This window comes from Prionailurus viverrinus, chromosome B1, assembly GCF_022837055.1.
Source record: "Prionailurus viverrinus isolate Anna chromosome B1, UM_Priviv_1.0, whole genome shotgun sequence".
In the NCBI taxonomy this organism is placed as follows: Eukaryota; Metazoa; Chordata; class Mammalia; order Carnivora; family Felidae; genus Prionailurus; species Prionailurus viverrinus.
This window is the reverse complement of record NC_062564.1, coordinates 144,471,077-144,493,064: the sequence shown is the minus strand read 5'-3', so window position 1 is coordinate 144,493,064 and position 21,988 is coordinate 144,471,077. Positions and strand designations below refer to the sequence as shown.

The window sequence follows — 21,988 nt, the reverse complement described above, 5'->3', positions numbered from 1 at the left end:
ATTATTATGAGCAATTATATGTCAATAAATTGGGCAATCTGGAAGAAATGGACAAATTCCTAGAAACATATAAACTACCGAAACACTTGTTGAGATGAGCACAGAATGTTATATGTAGGGGATGAATCACTGGATTCTACTCCTGAAATCATTTTTGCACTATATACTAACTTGGATGTACATATATATACATATACATACATATATATATATGTATATATATATGTATGTATATGTATATATATGTGTGTATGTATATATATATGTGTGTGTGTGTATGTATATGTGTATATATTATATTTAAATCAGTAACAAATACAAAGAAACTCATTGACAATAATACAATAATAGTAAGGGACTTTAATACCCCCTACTATGGGTGTTATAGACAGATCATCTAAGCAGAAAATCAGCAAGGAAACAATGGCTTTGAATGACACAGTGGACCAGATGGGCTTAACAGAGATTCAGAACATTTCATTCTAAAGCAGCAGAATACACATTTCTTTTTGAGTGTATATGGAACATTCTCCAGAGTAGATCACATCCTGGGTCACAAATCAGGGCTCAACTAGTACAAAAAGATTGAGATCATACCATACATATTTTCAGACCACAGTGCTATGAAACTTGAAGTCAACCACAAGGAAAAATTCTGGAAAGACCACAAATACATGGAGGTTAAAGAACATCCAACTGGAGAATGAATGGTTAACCAGGAAATTAAATAAGAAATTTAAAAAGTACATGGAAGCAAATGAAAATGAAAACATGACAGTCCAAAACCTTTGGGATGCAACAAAGGTGATCCTAAGAGGGAAGTATATAGCAATACAGGCCTACATCAAGAAACAAGAAAAGTAAAAAAAACCCAACCTAACCCTACACTTAAAGGAGCTAGAAAAGGAACAGCAAATTAAAGCCTAGAAAAGCCATCAGATGGGAAATAATAAAGATAAAAAAATGATATAGAAAAAAATCCCAGTAGAACAGATGAATGAAACTAAGAGCTGGGTCTTCGAAAGAATTAATAAAATTGGTAAATTCCTAGCCAGACTTACCAAAAAGGAGAGAGAAAGGACCCAAATAGATAAAATCACAAATAAAAGAGGAGAGATCACAATTAACACTATAGAAATACAAACAATTATAAGAGAATGTTATGAAAAATTACATGCCAACAAATTGGGCATTCTGGAGGAAATGGAGAAGTTCCCAAATATACAAACTACCAAAACTGAAACAGGAAGAATAGGAAATTTGAACAGACCCATAACCAGCAAAGAAGGTATATCAGTAATCAAAAGGCTCCCAACAAACAAGAATCCAGGACCAGATGACTTCCCAGGGGAATTACACCAGACACTTGAAGAAGAGTTAATACCTCTTCTTCTCAAACTATTCCAAAAAAATATAAATGGAAGTAAAACTTCAAAACTCATTCTATGAGGCCACATTTACCTTGATTTCAAAATGAGACCAGAACCCCACTAAAGCAGAATTACAGGGAATTCATCCCTGATAAACCTGTATGAAAAAATTCTCAACAAGATACTAGCAAATCGAGTCCAACAACACGTTAAAAGAACCATTCACCACAGTCAAGTGGGATTTATTCCTGGGCTGCAGGGGTGGTTCAGTATCCACAAATCAAACAATGTGATACACCACATTAATAAAAGGTAAGAAACACATGATCTTCTCAATAGATGCAGAAAAAGCATTTGACAAAATACAGTGTCCATATTTGATAAAAACTCTGAAGAAAGTAGGGATAGATGGAATGTACCTCAACATCATGAAAGCCATATTGAAAAGACCCACAGCTAATATTATCCTCAATGAGGAAAACCTGAGAGCTTTTTCTCTAAGCCCCATAGTAAGACAGGGATGTTCACTCTCACTCCTGTTATTTAATATCATACTGGAAGTCCCAGCCTTAGCAATCAGACAACAGGAAGAAAGAAAAGGCATCCAAATTAGCAAGTAAGAAGTCAAACTTTGGTTTTTCACAATGACATGATATTCTTATGTAGAAAACCTGAAAGACCCTACCAAAAAACTGCTAGAACTGATACACGAATTCAGCAAAGTTGAAGAATATGATATCAACGTACATAAATCTGTTGCATTTCTATCCACCAATAATGAAGCAGCACAAAGGGAAATCAAGTAATCAGTCCCATTCACAATTGTACAGAAAACCATATGATACCTAGGAATAAACCTAACCAAAGAGGTACAAGATCTGTACTCTGAAAACGAGAGAGCTTATGAAAGAAATTGAAGATGACAAAATAGAAATGGAAAACATTTCATGATCATGAATTAGAAGAAGAGATATTGTTAAAATGTCTATACTACCCAAAGCAATCTACACATTTAATGCAACCCCTATCACAATACCACCAGCATGTTTCACAGGGCTAGAACAAATCGTAAAATTTGTAGGAGCCAGAAAATACCCTTAGAGTCCAAAGCATTCTTGAAAAAGCAAAGCAAAGCTGGAGGCATAACAATTTCAGACTTCAAGCTGTATTACAAAGCTATAGGTCATCAAGACAGTATGGGATAGGCACAAAAATATACACATGGATCAGTGGAATAAAATAGAAAACCTGGAAATGGACCCATAACTATATAGTCAACTAATCTTTTTTTTTTTCTAATTTTTTTTTTCAACATTTATTTATTTTTGGGACAGGGAGAGACAGAGCATGAACGGGGGAGGGGCAGAAAGAGAGGGAGACACAGAATCGGAAACAGGCTCCAGGCTCTGAGCCATCAGCCCAGAGCCCGACGCGGGGCTCGAACTCACGGACCGCGAGATCATGACCTGGCTGAAGTCGGACGCTTAACCGACTATGCCACCCAGGCGCCCCTATAGTCAACTAATCTTTGACAAAGCTGGAAGGAATATCCACTGGAAATAAGACTGACTCTTCAACAAATGGTGTTGGGAAAATTGGACAGCAACATGCAGAAGAATGAAAATGGACAACTTTCTTACACCATACACAAAAATAAAAATGGATAAAAGACCTAAGTATGAGACAAATCAAAATCCTAGAGGAGAACACAGGCATCAACCTCTTTGACCTTGGCCACAGCAACTTCTTACTAGACACATCTCTAGAGGCAAGGGAAACAAAAACAGAAATGAACTATTGGGATTTCATCAAGTAAAAAACCTTCTGCACAGTGAAGGAAAGAACAAAACAAATACTACTTACAGAATGGAAGAGGATATTTGCAAATGACATATCTGATAAAGGATTAGTATCCAAAATCTGTGAAGAACTTATCAAACTCAACACCCCAAAGGTAATCCAGTTAAGAAATGGGCAGAAGACATGAACAGGCATTTTCCCAAAGAAGACATTCAGGTAGCTAACAGACACATGAAAAGATGCTCAACTTCACTCATCATCAGAGAAATACAAGTCAAAACCACAGTGAGATCCCACCTCACACCTGTCATAATGGATAAAATTAACACAGGAAACAACAGACGTTGGTGAGAATGCGGAGAAAGGGGAACCCTCTTAACACTGTTTGTGGGAATGCAAACTAGTGCAGCCACTCTGGAAAGCAGTATGGAGGTTCCTCAAGAAGTTAAAAATAGAACTACCCTATGACCCAGCAGTTGTGTTACTATGCATTACCTAAAAGATACAAAAATACTGATTTGAAGGGGCACATGCACCCTGATGTTTATAACAGCATTATCAACAATAGCTAAATTATGGAAAGAGCCCAAATGTCCATCACCTGATGAATAGAGAAAGAAGATGTGGGGTGTGTGTGTGTGTGTGTATACACACACATATAATAGAACATTACCTATCAAAAAGAATGAAATCTTCCCATTTGCAATTACATGGATTGAGCTAGAGAGTCTTCTGCTAAGTGAAATAAGTCAATCAGGGAAAGAAAGAAATACCATATGATTTCACTTGTATGTGGCATTTAAGAAACAAAACAGATGAACATAGGGGAAGGGGGCAAAAAAGGGAGGCAAACCGTAAGAGACTCTCAACTATAAAGAACAAACTGAGGGTGGGCTGGTGACGGAGGGTACTTTTTGTGAAGAGCACTGGGTGTTACATGTAAGTGATGAATCGCTAGACTCTACTCCTGAAACCAGTATTATACTACATATTAACTTACCAGAATTTAAATGAAAACTTGAAACAAGAAAATAAGTAAAATAAAAAATAAAAACAGAAATGTGTATAAACTAGTTTGAGCTAAGGAAAAAGAATAATAAAGGTAGGCTCTTTTTTAAGTTTTTTTGTTTTGTTTTTTAATTTTAATGTTCACTTTTTGAGAGAGAGAGAGCGCGCACATGCACGTGGGTGGGGGAGGGGCAGAGAGAGAGGGAGACACAGAATCCAAAGCAGGCCCCAGGCTCAGAGCCGTTGGCACAGAGCCCAACGCAGGGCTCGAACTCGGAATGGCGAGATCATGACCTGAGCCAAAGCTGGACACCCAACTGACTGAGCCACCCAGGCGCCCCTTAAGGTTTTTTTTTAATGTTTATTTATTTTTGAGGGGGGGGCAGAGTCAGAGTGGGAGCAGGGGAGGGGCAGAGAGAGAGGGAAACAGGGAACCTGAAGCAGGCTCCAGGCTTTGAGCTGTCAGCACAGAGCCTGACATGGGGCTCAAACTCATGAACTGTGAGATCATGATCTGAGCCGAAGTCGGATACTTAGGTGACTGAGCCACCTAGGCACCCCAAAGCTAGGCTTTTTGGATAATAAGCAGGGATTTTAAAAACTCAAGCCAGACGGATATAATCAGAACCTTGTTCCAATGTCACTGAATATAACTCTGGATGAAAAAAATATATTTCTAGAAGGGATAAAAAATTATACTAAATTTAGCTCTAATATAGTTCTCTGTTAATGGTTTTAAACTTGTGTATGATTTCCAAGGTAAAAATTTATTGTGGGCCTTACAAAAACTAGTTATTCCCCCTCCACCCAAAAAATAGGTCAGTTGATTATGAATTGGAGAAAACATTGGTGTAGTACAATTTTCTGGTGGTCAAAAGTACTAATTTTGGTTTTAATCAAAGATTGTATGAGTGAACTGTGGGGTAAATGGGAACAAGATCCTTACTCCTTTCTCATGGGGAAATTACTGCAGGTTAGCCTTCTTCTGTACCGTTTTCCTAGAAAACTTGATAAAGGTAGAATGTGAATGTGAATGGTACAATAATGCTACATTTCTTATTTTTAAAAATGACCCATTGGAAAATTGTACGTGGATTGAGAAAACTATAGATGAATTATGATACCTGGTAGAAAACCATAGCTTTGGGATTCCCTGTGCCTTATAGTGCAAATATAAGATTTACTGGAAGGAAACTTCGAGAAATAGTACAATATACATCATACTCTGATCTCTCCTTGTTTTACTGAACAGGCTAGGTGTAGATCATCTGGCATTTTAGCCAGTGTTTCTGTAGAGAGGGTCAAGATTGTATATATGTAAATATGTTCTACATATTAGTAGAGTCATGGGGGCAGGGAATATATCAAGGTTCTTTAGCTGGAAAAGTAACCCTGTTACTTTTGCTCCAGAGGAGCCCCTGGATTCCAGTGGCTGGTTTTAGTCTATTTTATTAATCTTACTGAGACCTGTTGAGCCAGTTCTCTGCTAAGCCATCAAAAGAGGGAAGGAAGATAAACCTGTAGGACTGTCCAAATTTAGTTTTCATAAATCCACCCCTAGCCCTTGAGGGCTCATTAAACATAAGTATATTTTCACTGGTTCTGATTAACACTCCTTTTTAGCCTCCCCTGAGAGGAGTAAAGTTCCAATAAGTCATAGTCTTTCACAGCCTAATCATGGAAGTAACGTCTCATCACCTTTGCTGTATTCTGTTTGCTAAAAGCAAGTCTTTAGGCTCAGTCCACATGCAAGAGGAGAGGATTATATAAGGGCGTGAGTACCAGGAGGCAGGATCACTGGGAACCATGTCAGAAGCTGCCTACCATAATCCCATCCCGTTACAGTTGGTCACTTCCTCTTGAGGATGATCCAGATTGGCTGTACTTTTTCCACAATAATCAGTTCCATGGTGACCTCTGTGGCAAAGGAGTCTAGCTACAGAACCACTGGAAGCAAAGTCAACCTCCAGTTTCATGTACTCATGGTTTTGATCTAATCAATATGATCTATTTGTTTGCTGAGGTCATATGAAATATGTATTGATTTACTGAAGTAAAAGCAGGTATTGTGTGAATGTCTATCCATCCACTGAGGTCAGAACAAGCACACCCACACAGAAAGGAGGAGAGTATGCTATTCCTCCAGTTCACCTCATTCTTTAACACCTAATTCCTTGATACTTGGAAAATTAGCTAACAGAGGTTAGCATGGTTTAATGCAACTTATAAATATCTCAAGACAGCCAACCAGTCAGTCTTGTAGAGATCTTCATTGGAAGGCTAATAGAATTTTTCGTTCGAGGTCCTAATCCTTTATAAATGACTTCCTTACTGTGGTAGATTTGCTTAGAGAGCCAGAAGCTATAGTAGATGATGGCCTCACATGCCTGATTTGCTTTGCCAGTCCCCAGGTGCTTTTCTCTAGGTGCATTCACTTCATATAAGCATGTACACATGTAGCATAAAGCTTGAGTTCTTGAGTTGTATTTGATGCATTTGTTTATGTAGAGAGGGACTACATATGGCTTCATCTTTAGTAATCCAGTTCTCAGTGTCTCAGGGGCCTGATCATACAGTCTAGAGCATTAGGATTGGCACATGAATGTATATAAAGGTAGATTTTAGTCAGTCCCAGGGCAGTGTACTTCCTGCCAGGATCACCATTTGAAGTTCAGCTACTCGCAAGAGCATCCAAGAAAATGAATAAGTTATTATAATGGATGGATGCAGCACTCCATTGGATGTGCCCAACCTGGAGGAAGGCTGTTTTATTAGAGAACTGTGCTGTCTTTTCAGGTGTGAAGTCTTGTAGCTAAGGTCTCCGTTGAGACAGTAGTTCAGGGTAAAGGAGTACATAAGGCTTTTGTGATGTCTGATGTGGAGGTTCTCAGATTTTCTTGGTTCATGGTGTTCCTAGTGTTGTCATAATTGTTTTGACAGTGTCCATATGCTAAAAGAAATACCTAAAAGGTTCCATTTATAGAGTCAAACAACTCAGTAAGTGTTTATGTTCTAACACCTTAGTAACTGTTTGAAAAAGTAATATACATAAACAGTTTTCTAAAGATTATTTCATTCTTAGCTACAGTAACTTGCTAATGGGATATATATGCCTGTTTAACACTGCACAGTTTGTCAGACTTTGCAGTCAGATTAGACACCACTTATTTCCTGATCCACATTGATTTTTCACATACATTTGCTTTTTGTCATAATGCTGAAAACCCAGCCTTGCAAATATGTCCATCAAACAGAATATTGACATGCGATGACTTTGCAACTGAGCTCCACTTCAAGTTGTAGTTCTTGCTGTGCCTGACAGATACCAAGTACATCTGCGTTTGTCCTGAAATTTTAAAATATCCTTTGGTAGCCCTGTGAATTTGCTATAGCATTCACGGACACCTCCGCCACTGTTTGGAGACTGCAGGTCCCATAGACAGCCACTTGTTTGTGAAAGTGGTCAAGGCCTTAGGAGTCAGGTTTGGCTCTTAATTGGAAGTAAATCTCCATGGACAATGGAACTTCTGGGGTTTTATCTTACTGGTGGAACTTAAATTCAGGGAGAGCCCATCGCATGATAAGATAGTGGGTTGGAGAGACATGACTTTTCTTGCAGTGAGACAGTCTCAGTCCCAGTAACAGGCAAGCAGTAGCAGCTCCCAAAGGGAAGAAATGCTTATGTGCAGAAACCCAGTGATTAACAAATACTGCCTTAGTCTTGTTGCTGGAAATTCCAATCAGCTCTGAGTTTGGTTACAGACATCTGTAATTTCTGGGGATCTGAAGGAAAAAGGGAACTCCGGAGAGGGCTTTATTTACTGTTGTCTGGACTGTTTCTAAGTCTTCTTACTGTAGAGTTCTCTGCTAAAATGGCAGTTTACAAGGTTTTCTAGTGTGACTGGTAGAAATAGGCACCATTCGTGTTCTCATGGATTCTTTCCCTGGCCTCAGGTAGTTTCCCCATACCCGATCACATAAGTTGATCTGTATTTTGCTCAGTATTCAAAGGAAACCCTTTGAAGATCTCTGGGGTTCTCTCTGTACAGCACCCTCCTCTTTAGTACTCTGTAAAAACCAAATTATCTTTCTATTTTTGTATGGAAAAAATTTAAACTACTTAATGGTTATAGTACCATTCAAGTTTCTGTTTATTCTTGAGTTTTAATAAGTTCTGTTTTTCTAGGCATTTGTTCTATATTTCAAATTTATTGGTATAAATCTAGTCACAGTAATCTTGTGGGGTTTTTTTACACCTATCAAATCTGTGGTTATAGTCCCTTCTTTAATTCTCTATATATTTGTGCTTTCTCCTGTTTATTTCTGCACCAGTCCCCTCTCTTTTAACCCAAAATAGTTTACTTTTTTGCTGTTGAAAAACTAATGGAAAATTAAATTCAGTCAAATAGGGAAGAGAAATGCAGTCTTGAATAAATGGATCTGTGTTAAACATTAAAGAAGATCCATTCTCTATTACTGGAGGCTCTCAAAAATTTTGTGCTTAAAAATCACTTGGGATTTCTTGTTTAAAATGCAGAATACAAGGCATCACCCCCAGAAATTCTGTATCAGTCCGTAGTCCTGGCTAGGGCCCTGGTGTACTTTTTAATAAGCACCCAGATGATTCTTAAGTATATGATTAAAAGGCTACACTTTGAGAAATATACTCTAATGTGTGGTACAGACGAAAGATAAAAGTTTTAAAATCCCCCAGTGTCTAGTCCCCTGGCTGAATCTTTCTATTATACCAATAGCTTTATTATCCACATCTTCCCTCACCTTTACCTCACCCTCAACTAAGTCCTCTGAGTAAGGCTTGCACTTACTCATTTCCTGCTAAAGCAGTTTTTTGTATTAGTCTCTAGACTGTTAAAAAATGTCTAGTCTAGGGGCGCCTGGGTGGCTCAGTCTGTTAAGTGTCTGACTCTTGGTTTTGGCTCAGGTCATTATCTCACGGTTTGTGGGTGCGAGTCCCGTGTTGGGCTCTACACTGGCAGTGCAGAGCCTGCTTGGGATTCTCTCTCTCCCTCTCTCTGCCGCTCCCCAGATGTGTGCACGTGCGCTCTCTCTCCGCCTCTCTCTCAAAATAAATAAACAAAAATTTCAGTCTAGTCAGACACCTGAGGTTAGCCTCAGGGCACCATCCAGATTTGAACAGATCCCTACTATTTCCTTGACCAGTGGAAACTGGACCAAGACACCTAGCTTCTTGGTTCAAATCCTACACAAGATGGTACAGGATTTGAGAGCAGATTATGGAAAAGTGCATCTCTCATAGTGAAGCCAGACATCTTGGGTCTCCCCCCCTACATTTTAGATGGAGAGATTCATCCTCAGGTAGCTGAATATCCAGATTAGATCAGTGAGTTAGCCAAACATGGAGAAGAGACCATGGGACTCTAGATCCTCATGTGACTTTCTAGGAAGCCCTCCGTATTTCATGGTGGCTCCAAATCTAAACATCCTCTCACTGAAGTTCTTGCCATAACCATAGTTGGGCATATCAGAGTTGTTGCTGCAGCACTGGTGGCTTTTTCTAGGGCATCACCAAGGAGAGGGACTAGGACCGTATAAAGATAACACTAGTAGGTGCCATATTCCTGCTCTCCAAAAACTATAGAATTTTCTTATATAGGTAGATCAGTGTTCTAGAACAGACCATAGATTAATGTTTGGGGTAGACCAACTTGTTGCCTTATATGAATGTGAAGGATCTTTATTTATATATTCAAGGATCTAGAAGACCTGATTGAGATTCTCTTTCTCCAGTGAATAGGAATTGTCATAGTAAAAGGATAGGTTTGCTGTTGAGGACATTTAGTATCTGAAGAGAAGATTAACTGAACAGATGGGTAAATTTTTTCCTAACTTTTGCAGACTAATCATAAAATAGAATCATAAAATGTTAGCCTTGGATGGGTATTTAGAGGTCATTTGAAGCAAATTCCCAGTAAAAGGTACAGCTAAAGAAACTTAATTCCAGAAGCATTAGATGTTTTATCAAAGATCATACTGTTTGGTGGCTGTAATATAAATACAAAAATGTAATTGTTCTGCATTTTGAATCCCACCAAATTATGGATCTGATAGACTAAAGCTGACAAATTAGGTTATCAGTAGCCATAAAACCAATTTGAAATCTTTACTAAGGCAGATCGTGTCTAACAAAGCTGTGTCTTCATATTTCAGGACTAAAAGCTGAAAATTGTATTGAGAACATGGGTAAGATATGCTTTTAAAGTATTATCTTTCTAAGGGGAATTTTATCAGTGTTCCTCTCCCAGGCATGCGGCAGAGCCACCCCACCATATTGTCACACCATCAGCCATCATTTTCTTGAGGCTAAGATGTGCTGCTGCTGCTACCACTGCCACCACCGCCACCACCACCGTGTCAGGTGGAGGGCCCAGGAGCCTCTGCTGCTTACTCTCCACCCCTAGCCACGCCTGGGGCTGTGCTCTCAAACACAGCATTTGCCTTGGGCATGCAGGGACCATGCTACTCTCACCGTAGCCTGTCCATGTAGGAGCTTAAGGACTTCTAAATGCCCCTACATGATTCCTATGCACAGAGCTAGATTCATAGTCTTATATTTTGATATCTTAGGAAATAACATCTGGGAGACTGACAAAGGGAAGAAGTAGAGTGCATTTGGCTTAAGGAGGGAATCGGGGGGTGGGGGACAGAATGGTAATATGGTTTGTCTGTCTCTGCTTCCTCAGTGAAAAATAAGAGGAGGTAACAAAAATAATCTTTCTCAGAGGACCATAGGAAAGATTTGGGAAGAGAAACAGGATTTCTATGAGGAATAGCATTATCAGATAAGCCCAATAGATTTGAACCAGGGTTTCCAGAAAATGCTGTAGGCTAATGCATGCTTTGGATGGATCCTTTTGAAGATTTCCTTGCTAAAAAGTTTGAGAATAACGGTCTGCTTCTAGCTGTCTTCCTGGCTAGTTTTTCTCTGAATTCTTCATGTAATTAAAATAAATCCATATCCATTTGCTTTGAGATTAAAATCTTAAATTTCTCATATTACTGTATTTTGGTAAGCCAACCTAAATCTTTATTATTAACAAGCATTTAAAAATAGAGTGAACCTGACATTTATTTAAATCTGATGATAGTACTTAGGTAATGAAAACGTGTTTGTGTTTCAGAATATTCTCAACCCATCTATATCTACAACCCTGGTAAGTGTGCTCTAATTTTTAAAAATAATCTTTAAATGGATGTTTAATATTTAGCAGCTCTTTCCTGTTAGCAAATTCACTTCTTAGCTGAAGAAAGAGTACTTTGCAGACAGGAAGGGAAGTAACTTGACAGATAAGCGGGGGGGGGGGGGGGTATCTATTTTGGGGAAACTTACCTTCCTACAAATGAGAGGGGTTGGATCTTTGGAGATCTGAAGAATATGGAAACGTTCAGGGGAGTAGACCTGAAGAGCTAGTTGCTTTTGACAGGTCTGAGGACCTCTTATGTATAGTTCTGTATTTAGTCATTGAAATTAGCCTGTGTGGCATCACACATCCAGATGAAAGTAGAAAAGCTACTCATTTGCATCTGTCAGAGATGCTGATATTTGCTATCATTTGACTAAAGAATCTAGGTGATTAGATGCTTTTCCTCCCTAAGTTTCCACTTATGGTGATGTGACTCAGATCACTTCTTTGCATTTAAGTTCCTTATTATGTGTTTGGCCCATGTAGCTACAGTATGTTTTTCTTTATTGATGAGAGAACAGCATCTGGCTTTTTCTTAAGTATGCAATTTACTTGATTTTTAGCAGATATTTCCTGTCCTGATGTGAAGCATTTTATGCCCTTGAGGACTTGCTTTGCAACACTTCTTATTGGCCCATTGCAGCCACAAGTTTTACTGGTCATTTCGCAGAGATTTCAGCTAACTCTTCAAGATAGACATTTTTCTAGCTCATTGAGATCCCCAAGAGATTTGCTATATGTGATGATTTTTCTTTATAAAGGGGGCCAGAGGAAGGTTCCAATTAGGTACATTTAGACTCTGGCTTACATTTAGTAGCTTTAGTTGACTGGATGTACCAAGTGATTCTTTATGGCTATCATACCTGAAAATAGTTTGTTGTAACTATAGTAATTCTCAGTTATTTTGTTTTATCACTAAAACGGATAAGTTTCTTCTTATAACTTAGGTGAGAAAAACCAGAATCTTGAAGACTCTGGTAAGACATTTTCATAAACTCTGGGGGTTTTCATTTGCAATATGGCTCTCTTAGTGGTGGAAACAGGTAAGCATGGCATGGTAAGGAAAAGTCGGAAGAAGGCAGAACCCACTTTAGCGTACTCGTTTGGTATATCAGAGCCCTCCTGAGTTACAGATGGACCTTCTTTGTAAAGATGACACAGCAGCTCTCTCTCTTACCTATCTGTCTTATCTCCAAGATGACCCACAGAGCAGTTAGAGACATGACATGAGGAATTAGTTCTAAAGAGCATATTTTCTGCTTTTATGTAAGGTTAGCTGTTACATGGGTAGAGGAAAGTATGACTAATTACTCACAAACTCTTGTGACCTAGGGTTAGGGTGTTGAGCAGGAGCATTAAAAAATGGCATTATTCTTTTCTAAATTAAAATGATTTTGTGTATTTATTTCTGCTTCCAGCAATCTGAGTAATAAATGCTGTTAACTATATACATCTGATTGTTTAGTGTATTTCAAAGTACAACTCATTTCCAGGTTTTTGTTTTTGTTGTTTTTTTTTATAATGATATTACTCAAATGTCCTCAAGGGTGCTGAGACAGGGACCCTCATAAATTAATGATAAGATTATAAATTGGAACTTTTTTGAAGGGCAGTTTGATAGTATGTAGCCTTAAAAATGTCCATGCCTTTTAACCTAGTTTTAACACTTTTAGATATTTGTCCTAAGGAAATATAAAGATTTGTGTGCAAAATGTTTACACTGTGATGGTAGCCAGAATTTATAAATAACCTTAGTGTCCAACAGTGGGGTATTGTTAACTAATATCCATATTATGAAACACTAAACAACTTAAAAATCATGTTTTTGAAAAATATTTAAAGACATGAGAAAGTGCTTATAGTGGCAAGTAAAAATATGTAAAACAGTGTACAGACTGTAATGGCAACTTCATTTTAACTGTCAAAAGATACAAACATCCACTTATAAATAAGTACTGGGTATGTAATGTAAAGAATGATGACTAGACTACTACTGCTGTATGGCACATTTTAAAGTTGTTAAGAAAGTAGATCTTGTCACAAGGGAAAAATTCTTTCTTTTTTAAAATAACTACATGAGATGCTTTTTTAAATTCTCCATTCTTTCTTTTTTTAAATAACTATATGAGATGCTGGATGTTAATTGTAATCATTTCACAATATATATAATTCAAATCATGCTGTACACCTTAAACTTACAGTGCTATCAATTACATCATCAATAAAGTTGGGAAATTAAAAATGTATATGGACATACATTATACATAGCAAAGAAATTGAAAGGAGATATACCAAAAATGTTGAGCATGAGTAGCTCTGAAATCTGGGATTTTGAGTAACTTTTAATAATTTCCTGTGTTTTTCCAAATTATCTGTAATTATAATGTATGTAATCGAGAAGTTTTATTTTTAAGAAATAAATCTAGGTCAGAGTCTTTGGACTGAATCTTAAAAAAATCAACAAGAGCTGAGAGGAAGTTTTGCTTACTCTCAGAGAGCTCCTGGGTCACTAGCCATAGTTGTTCTCACTGTTAAGTCAGACTCCAGGCCCCTGTCCCCTGCCACCTCTCAGAGCTTTTAGTTTTCCACTGTAAAAAGCCATATAAATATAAGGTTACATTAATTTTCAAGTTGATTGTATTTTTCACTAAACAATTTCTGCTCTCATCATTAGGAACGAAAAGCCAGGAGACCACTGTCTTACCTGGTAAGTGATCTTTTTCCGTACCCTCTGAGACTGGCTATAAGGTTAGGAGGTGACATGAGGACTGACTCCTAGGACTAAGGCCATTGTTGGACATGGAAGAGTTTGAGGAATGAGTTAAGCCAGAACAGAGGGACTCCGTTAATTGAATGTTTAATATGTTCCACGCAGTGTACTAAGCACTTTTATGATGTATCTCCTTTAATTATCATTTACTACAAACCTACAGTGTAAGTATTTCTTGGCATAAATAAGGAATTGAAGCTCAGAGGGATTAGAAGCCTGCCCAATCACAGAACTAATAATTATAATGACAATAGTACTAGACCAAGCAGTCTCTTCGACCCAGCACTATTTCGTTTAAAAGCCAATGTGCTAGGACTGCCTTATAAAGATTGATTGAAGATATATGGGCCATATCATGAAAGTTCTTGAAGACCAGGCTAAAGAGTGGTCTTGCTTTGTCAGAGGATGAAGAGCCATTGAAAGGTGTTTGGGGTCGGGGGGAGTACCTGGGTGGCTCAGTTGGTTAAACGTCCAACTCTTCATTTCCACTCAGGTCATGTTCTCGCGGCTCGTGGGATTGAGCCCCGTGTCAGGCTATGCATTGGCTGCACAGAGCCTGTTGGGATTTTCTCCCTCTCTCTCTCTCTGACCCTCCCCTACTTGTGCATGTGCTCGCTCTCAAATAAATTAAAAAATTAAAAAATAAATAAATTAATTAAAAAAAAAAGATGGGGTGCCTCGGTGGCTCAGTCGGTTAAGCGTCCAACTCTTGATTTTGGCTCAGGTCATAATCTCATAGTTTGTGGGTTCCAGCCCCATGTGGGGCTGTGCACTGATAGCATGGATCCTGCTTGGGGTTCTCTCTCTCCCTCTCTCTCTGCCCCTCCCTTGCTCTCTTTTTCTCAAAAATAAATAAAACTTAGGGGCGCCTGGGTGGCGCAGTCGGTTAAGCGTCCGACTTCAGCCAGGTCACGATCTCACGGTCTGTGAGTTCGAGCCCCGCGTCAGGCTCTGGGCTGATGGCTCAGAGCCTGGAGCCTGTTTCCGATTCTGTGTCTCCCTCTCTCTCTGCCCCTCCCCCGTTCATGCTCTGTCTCTCTCTGTCCCAAAAATAAATAAACGTTGAAAAAAAAATTAAAAAATAAATAAATAAAACTAAAAAAAAAAAGGTGTTTTTGTTGATAGTTTTCCCTTTTTTTTTTTTTAAGGATTGGAGATGGGGGAGGTGTGGACAGAGGGGACCATTCACAATGCAAGACAATTGATTAACACTAATATTTATTTTTGTCTTGAGGTATGATGAGCCATGAACCCACGCAAATACCTGGTAAGACAGCTTTCTTTTTACTCTTTGGGTCCAAGTATGAGGTGAGAAGACTTTCCCCAGGCATTAAGAAATATATCTTCATGAGACTATTATTCATTAACATTTCCCTTACAGCCTACTGCTAGCCATTCTACTGAGATTTAGCTGGGGAGGAGAGTAGAGAGGAAAAAAAGTGTCTTTCTTCCCTAGCATTCATACGTTCCTAGAGCAGGAAACTTAGCTTGTTAGGGGCATGGCTGAAGGCAAGGCTGCTGGGACCTGGAGGCATGCAGGCCAGCACCTTCTAGGTTCTATAGCTTAAGTTACTCAGAAAATTCAGCGTCATGAAGACGCTGACTATTCGCTTTGGCTAACATTTCAGCATCTAGAATTTCCAGGTAACAAAATACAGTCTTCTAGCATACAGACAAGCCATGGCAGAAAGCTTCTCTAAGCTTGAAGTGGATTTGCACAGTGAGGGCTCTCATAGCCATAACTTTTAAATAAAAAGCCAGGAATCACAATGCAGTGGGAGCTTTGGCATTTGTATCACTTAAGCTCATCAGACAAGAAGAGTTGGGAGAACGTACTCATTGGAGCAAACTGTAAGTCACTGAAAACTTCTTTCTCGTTTAGGAATGAAAATTCCAGAAACTTTTTCACTACCTGGTAAGCAGTGGTTGGCATATGAGAGAAGAAGTTGCCCATTTGGGGGGTTTAGTTAACAGTTGTCACCATTAGATTTGCAGGGGAGCCTCAGTACTTTGCACAAGATTACGTAAGTGAGTGAAGGACCCAGGTCTCTTAACTTAGGGCCAAGTACCCATTATTCCTGAAGACTTTGGTTCCTTAAGTGTTTTTCCAGTTTTATTTACCATGGCACATTTAGCCTACCAATAAAATATAATCATGAAAAAAGATATTTAAACAGTGTGAGGCTGTGGTGAGGACAAGGCTATTGAGGAGCCTTGAGCTTCTGTGACCAGAGAAACTGTATAGTGTTTCCTGTCAAGTTCCTCAGAAGGGGCTCAGAAAATATGCTTACAGAGGAGGAAAAATGTTGAAAGGCCCCCAGACTTCATTTTTTTTTCCTGGATTTGCCGTGTTGTGTCACACATTTATTTGGTTACAACTTTGAAGTGAACCTCTAACAACACTGATGACACACCTTGTGTGTCTACAACTCTTCAGCTCAGTGGCCCGAGTTTGCATAGTATTTTCATTGGCTCCTTTGAGATACAGTGGTTATCTGAAAGGCAGCTGCTGAGCCAGGTGTCGGGAATGAACACAGGCTGTATAGACAGACAGACCCAGCTTAGTGAAGTCTTTCCTCTGCCATTTTCACAGGGTAACTTTTCATGTAAGCTATTTCATTTTCCTGTGCTGGTGCTTCTGCTTCCACTTCCACATCTGTAAAATGAAGAAAATTTATGTCTTGCAGGACTGATTAAAGTCCTAATGAGATAAAGTTTGGCAAAATGAATGGTAGTTTAAAATAGTTAAAATAGTAGTAAGTTGTAGCTGTCTTTATTATTATTATCTGAAATTCTTTCTCATTTAGGAATAAAAGTGGTGCAACTGGATGAAAAACCTGGTAATAAATTCTTTTTGGGGGGTGGAGGTACCATGGGGTTCTGGGTCCTTTAATATCATCATTCAGTTAGCTCAGTTTAAGGGGGCTAAGGAAGACACCTGGGCTGCACAGCTTCTCTGATACCCCAGTATGCAAGCCAGAGGGAGAAAATATTGAGAACCCCTTTCAGTGTGAGCAGCAGGCTGCTATTATGGCTCTCTGGGCTAAGCAAAGAAAAAGATAGTTGACCGGCAACTGGAAGAGTTGGCTTCCAGCTGCACATGTCTATTACAGAATGGAACAGGAGGCTTCCCAGGGTCAGGTGGCTACTGTGAGGGGATCTGTAGTAACAGGAACAGCATCATCAGAGTGGTGTGTATGAGAAGCCTACAGCATGAGACCAGTCATTCTGTGTTCCTCACTGCACTTGCCATGTCCTCCAGAGAGGCCATTAGGTTTTGCTGGGAATGTTTTGTATTGTGCTCTCTCCTAGAAAGCTGTGTGTAGTGCAAGCTTTTTAAAAGTGTCAAAACATTTACACAGGATCTCGTTTAATCGTTAAGATAAATATTGTTATTGCCATTTCAGAGATGAAAGTATGGAATATAGGAAATTTAAGGAACCTGTAAAGGACTAGAAAGAGAAAACCAGGACTCACACTTTTCAAATTTTGTTCACTTTCTGTCATGTGACACTTGTCTTCCAGCCAGATTTAGTTATAAAAAAAATACACCTCTATCCTGGGCTCCTGGAATGGGTATTTGGCTTCAAAACTATCAAAATATGGCAATATTGTAATATTTCAATGCTAGCACAGCATTGTAATTGAGGTGGTATATCATAGTAATGGAGAACAGAGGCTTTGAAATCAGACATTGCTACCACTGATTGCCTCTGTGATTTTGTGCAAGTTTTGAGGAACATCTGTATAATACTGATAACTATATCTACTGGGACTGTAAGAAATCTGACAGTTACATAAATCGTTTACACAATGCATGATACATAGAAAGCACTCAGTAAATAGTTGGTATTAATGTTGTACTTGGGAATCTTAGTTCAATGTGCAGAAAAAGTAGTTTTTTGTAAATAAAATTTTAATTTTTCTTTTAATGGAAACACATGTACATACAAGGTAAACAAAATTTCAAAGAGCACAAGTGAGTAAAAATTAAACCCTTCCCCAACCCCACACATACATATAAGCCCAATACCTTACCCTGCAGGCCCATTCTCAGAGATAACCATGTTTGCTTAATCATTTAGTCAGATTTTTCTCTTTCTGGATATATAGATGCACAATGCAACTAACTCAAAATCTGTTTCTATTTTAGAAGACCAAAGTCAGGAAGATATCGGCAATCCTAGTAAGAAATACTTCATTTCCTTAGTTGATAAGTGTCTGATCTGCAATATAAAAGAAGTGACAAATTTATTTTTCTTCAGTAACAGGAACAAAGTTTCAAGAGTTTCAGGAATCATAATAACGGAATATAATGTCATATCCAAATGCTTATTGTGTGTATATGGTGGGAGCAACTGGGCTTTATTTCTTAAGCAGTCATTTTCAACTGTGTTCTGTTTAGAGTGGTGGTTCTCAACCCTATCAACCCACTTCTCCCTTTTTATAACAAGTATTTATAAAGCCTTTATACTATCCTGAAGTACCATTCATAGATAAGAAGACCCACCCGCACCCATAAAAATATCAGTATAATTTTTTAATTATAATTTATAACAAAATTATGTACATTTCAATATGTAAGTGCCTACATTATACTAAAAGACATGATGGACAGATGATTGTATTTACTTAACACAAATTGGATTTAAGAGAAGACTGGAAGCTATTCTATGCAAGTATAAGAAAATGAAAGAGAAGAAGTAGAAACTAGATGGAAACTAATGTTTATTAAAACTATCCAAAAATACTTTGTTTCTACATAAAATTGATTTTGGTTCTGGGTTTAAGTATTATAAATAGATTATTAACTTACATGTGTGTCTGGCAGTGCATTTGAAGTTTGTGTGGAAGTGGGTTAATTTTTCATTGTGCAAACACTGTCCAGAGCATTGGACAGCATCCATCTTGCCTTCTGTACTTCTACCTCACTATTGTGACTACCAAAAAATACTCTGACAAGTTCCCAAACTGCCTCCTAGGGGACAGTACTGCTCCCTTGAGAACCACGGCTCCGTAGTAACAAACTAATGTATGAATACACTTGCCTCTCCATTTCCCCATCTGTATACATACAAATGCATGGCAAGTAAATTGATAATATGAGTTAAAGACGTACAAACATTATTGCCTGTTTCTCTGTGTTTCATGTATGAAATCTGAGTGGTGATCCCATTTGGATACTTCCTAGTTCTCCCTTGTATGGTCTAAACCAAAATATAGCCATAATTTAGTTAAGGGATAACTGAATTATCATGTGAAACATCATCCTCACATGGATGGACTGCACTGTTCCTCTTCACTAGTTCCTATGTAAGGGAAGCCATTTTCTACAGTGTTTCATGTATGGAGGGGAAAAGTTAATTTATTTTATCAGCTGGCAGGACTCAGCATTTATTTATTTATTTATTTTTTTCAACGTTTTTTATTTATTTTTGGGGGGACAGAGAGAGACAGAGCATGAACGGGGGAGGGGCAGAGAGAGAGAGGGAGACACAGAATCGGAAACAGGCTCCAGGCTCTGAGCCATCAGCCCAGAGCCCGACGCGGGGCTCGAACTCACGGACCGCGAGATCGTGACCTGGCTGAAGTCGGACGCTTAACCGACTGCGCCACCCAGGCGCCCCTGGGACTCAGCATTTAAAAGTGCAGCTATATTTAATCATTTATTAGTCGCTGGTGGCATATATATATTAGATATAGCCTTACTTGAAATAAACACAGAATTAAACTTTACCTTGCATGTATATACAGAAAATGTAAACAGAAAATTGCTATGAAATTCTAGAGAACTTGAACAACAACAACAAAGTGTGTTGTCTGCATAGATATTAAAAAGGCTGTGGAATCCTTGATGAAACCTAGAGCAGCATACCCTGATGGTATATATGAAAATGTAGCCTGAAATCTGTAATGAACTATATTTATTTCAACATTGTTACTGGTTAGAAGTATTTTAGTTAAGTTTGTGACTCAGGCTAAATGTCTGCATGGTTTAGGTGGATAAAACTCAGTATCAGAAATGACATGTGTCAGTCACTGTGTCTTCTCATTAACAGCTCCAGGTCCGGTTCCAGTTCCAGTTCCAGGTCCCGAAACCCATCCCTCTGCATCCTCTGGCAAAATGCTCCTTTCACCATTGGCGACGTTTATCATTTTAATCATAGCTTCTGCTGTAAATCTCTTTGTTGTTCTGTAGTCTGTTACATTCTTAATTACTTAAAATATCCTGAGGGATCCCACAGGAAACCATCAAAAGGAATGATGTATTTTTCACTTTTGGTCAAAGTCACTTGATAACATGAGGACTGCACATTTGTTATTTACTTTGCAAATTCAGAGTTGGTCCAGATATGTCATAGAACTCATTTTTCATTTATTTCTATATTAATTTATGATTGCAAAAAACTCGCCTGTATACTTCTGATTGAATTCAATAAAATAATTTAACATTGTTGGATATAATTTCAGAATTGCCAGATTATTAAAATATCAATACTGTTAGTGATTAACATGAATTTAATTCCTGAATTAGAATTTTAAAGATTGTTTTACTCATCTTTCAGTGATCAAACTTTAACTTCAAATAGCATTATTCCTCAATCTCTTCATCTTCCCTCAATATATGAACACTTACATAAACACAGTCGTTAACAAAGTGTTTCATTTATAGTCCCTGAGTTAAATCTCATATTAACCCAGGAAAGTAGACAGTAGTGAATGAATATATGTGCTAAATAAGCAAGGAAAAATGCGGTTATACAGTGTGGTATCCTTTTCCCCAAGATATTGTGGTGGTTAAATAGTGACTTATTTAGGCCTGGGCTTTGATAACTGGCACTTGTTTACATTTTGCAATGTTTCAAAGAGGATTTAAGTCCACTTTGAAAGATCAGAGAAAAACTAAAAATGTAAACTAGGTGTTAGCGGTTCAATGTGCTTTTTTTAAAAAGTCTGTACACTTTTTTCCCCCCTTGTTTGGCTTATTTTATATCTAATTTTTAATTTTTTTTAAATGTTTATTTTTGAGAGCGAGAGAGACAGAGCACAACCGGGGGAGGGGCAGAGAGAGAGAAGGAGACAGAATCCGAAGCAGGCTCCAGGCTCTGAACTATCCAAGAGACCCACACAGGGCTTGAACCCATGGACTGAGGGATCATGACCTGAACTGAAGTTGGATGTTTAACCGAGTGAGCCACCCAGACACCCCTATTTTTAAAATGTTTAATTACAATTGACACAGAATACTAGTTTCAGGTGTACAACAGTGATTTAAGAATTACATACATTTTGAAATGCTTACCACAGTAAGTGTAGTTACCAGCTATCACTGCACAAAAATTAATTACAGTATTATGGACTACATTGCCTATGCTTTGTTTTTCATCCCTGTGACTTATTTTATAACTGGAAGTTTGTACCTCTTAATCCCTTTCATCCATTTTGCACACCTCCCTGCCCCCACCTCTCTGGCAACCACCATGTCTCTGTATTTATGAGTTTGTTTCTGTGTTTTGTTTGTTCATTTGTTTTGTTTCTTAGCACATATAAATGAAATCATATGGTATTTGTCTTTCCCTGTCTGACATAATTAGTCTAAATACCCTTTGGTTCATCCATGTCATCACAGACAGCAAGGTTTCATTATTTTTATGGCTGAGTCATATTCCATTGTATATATAAATACCGCAACTTCTTTATGCATTCATCTATCAGTGGACACCTGAGTTGCTTCCATACCTTGGCTATTATAAACAATGCCACAATAAACTTGGGGTGCATATTACTTTGCGAGTTAAGAGTTTTGGCTTGCTTTG

At 38.3% G+C, this 21,988-nt stretch overlaps 1 protein-coding gene across 9 annotated transcripts in view; it reads left to right on the top strand.

Annotated features, from left to right (window-relative positions):
• Positions 1 to 20,636, top strand: part of ART3 (ADP-ribosyltransferase 3 (inactive)) — a 143,086-nt gene extending 122,450 nt beyond the window's left edge. For 4 of the 9 annotated variants that reach the window (XM_047857163.1, XM_047857162.1, XM_047857164.1 and 1 more), the window contains 9 exons: positions 10,368 to 10,400; positions 11,339 to 11,371; positions 12,349 to 12,378; positions 14,076 to 14,108; positions 15,406 to 15,438; positions 16,054 to 16,086; positions 16,979 to 17,011; positions 18,325 to 18,357; positions 20,231 to 20,636. In XM_047857163.1, the coding sequence (XP_047713119.1) occupies positions 10,368 to 10,400; positions 11,339 to 11,371; positions 12,349 to 12,378; positions 14,076 to 14,108; positions 15,406 to 15,438; positions 16,054 to 16,086; positions 16,979 to 17,011; positions 18,325 to 18,357; positions 20,231 to 20,370 (401 nt within the window). In that variant the 3' untranslated portion in view covers positions 20,371 to 20,636. The remainder of the gene's footprint in view (positions 1 to 10,367; positions 10,401 to 11,338; positions 11,372 to 12,348; positions 12,379 to 14,075; positions 14,109 to 15,405; positions 15,439 to 16,053; positions 16,087 to 16,978; positions 17,012 to 18,324; positions 18,358 to 20,230) is intronic. The other 5 variants (XM_047857157.1, XM_047857158.1, XM_047857159.1 and 2 more) reach the window with 5 other exon arrangements.
• The last annotated feature ends 1,352 nt before the right edge of the window (positions 20,637 to 21,988 follow it).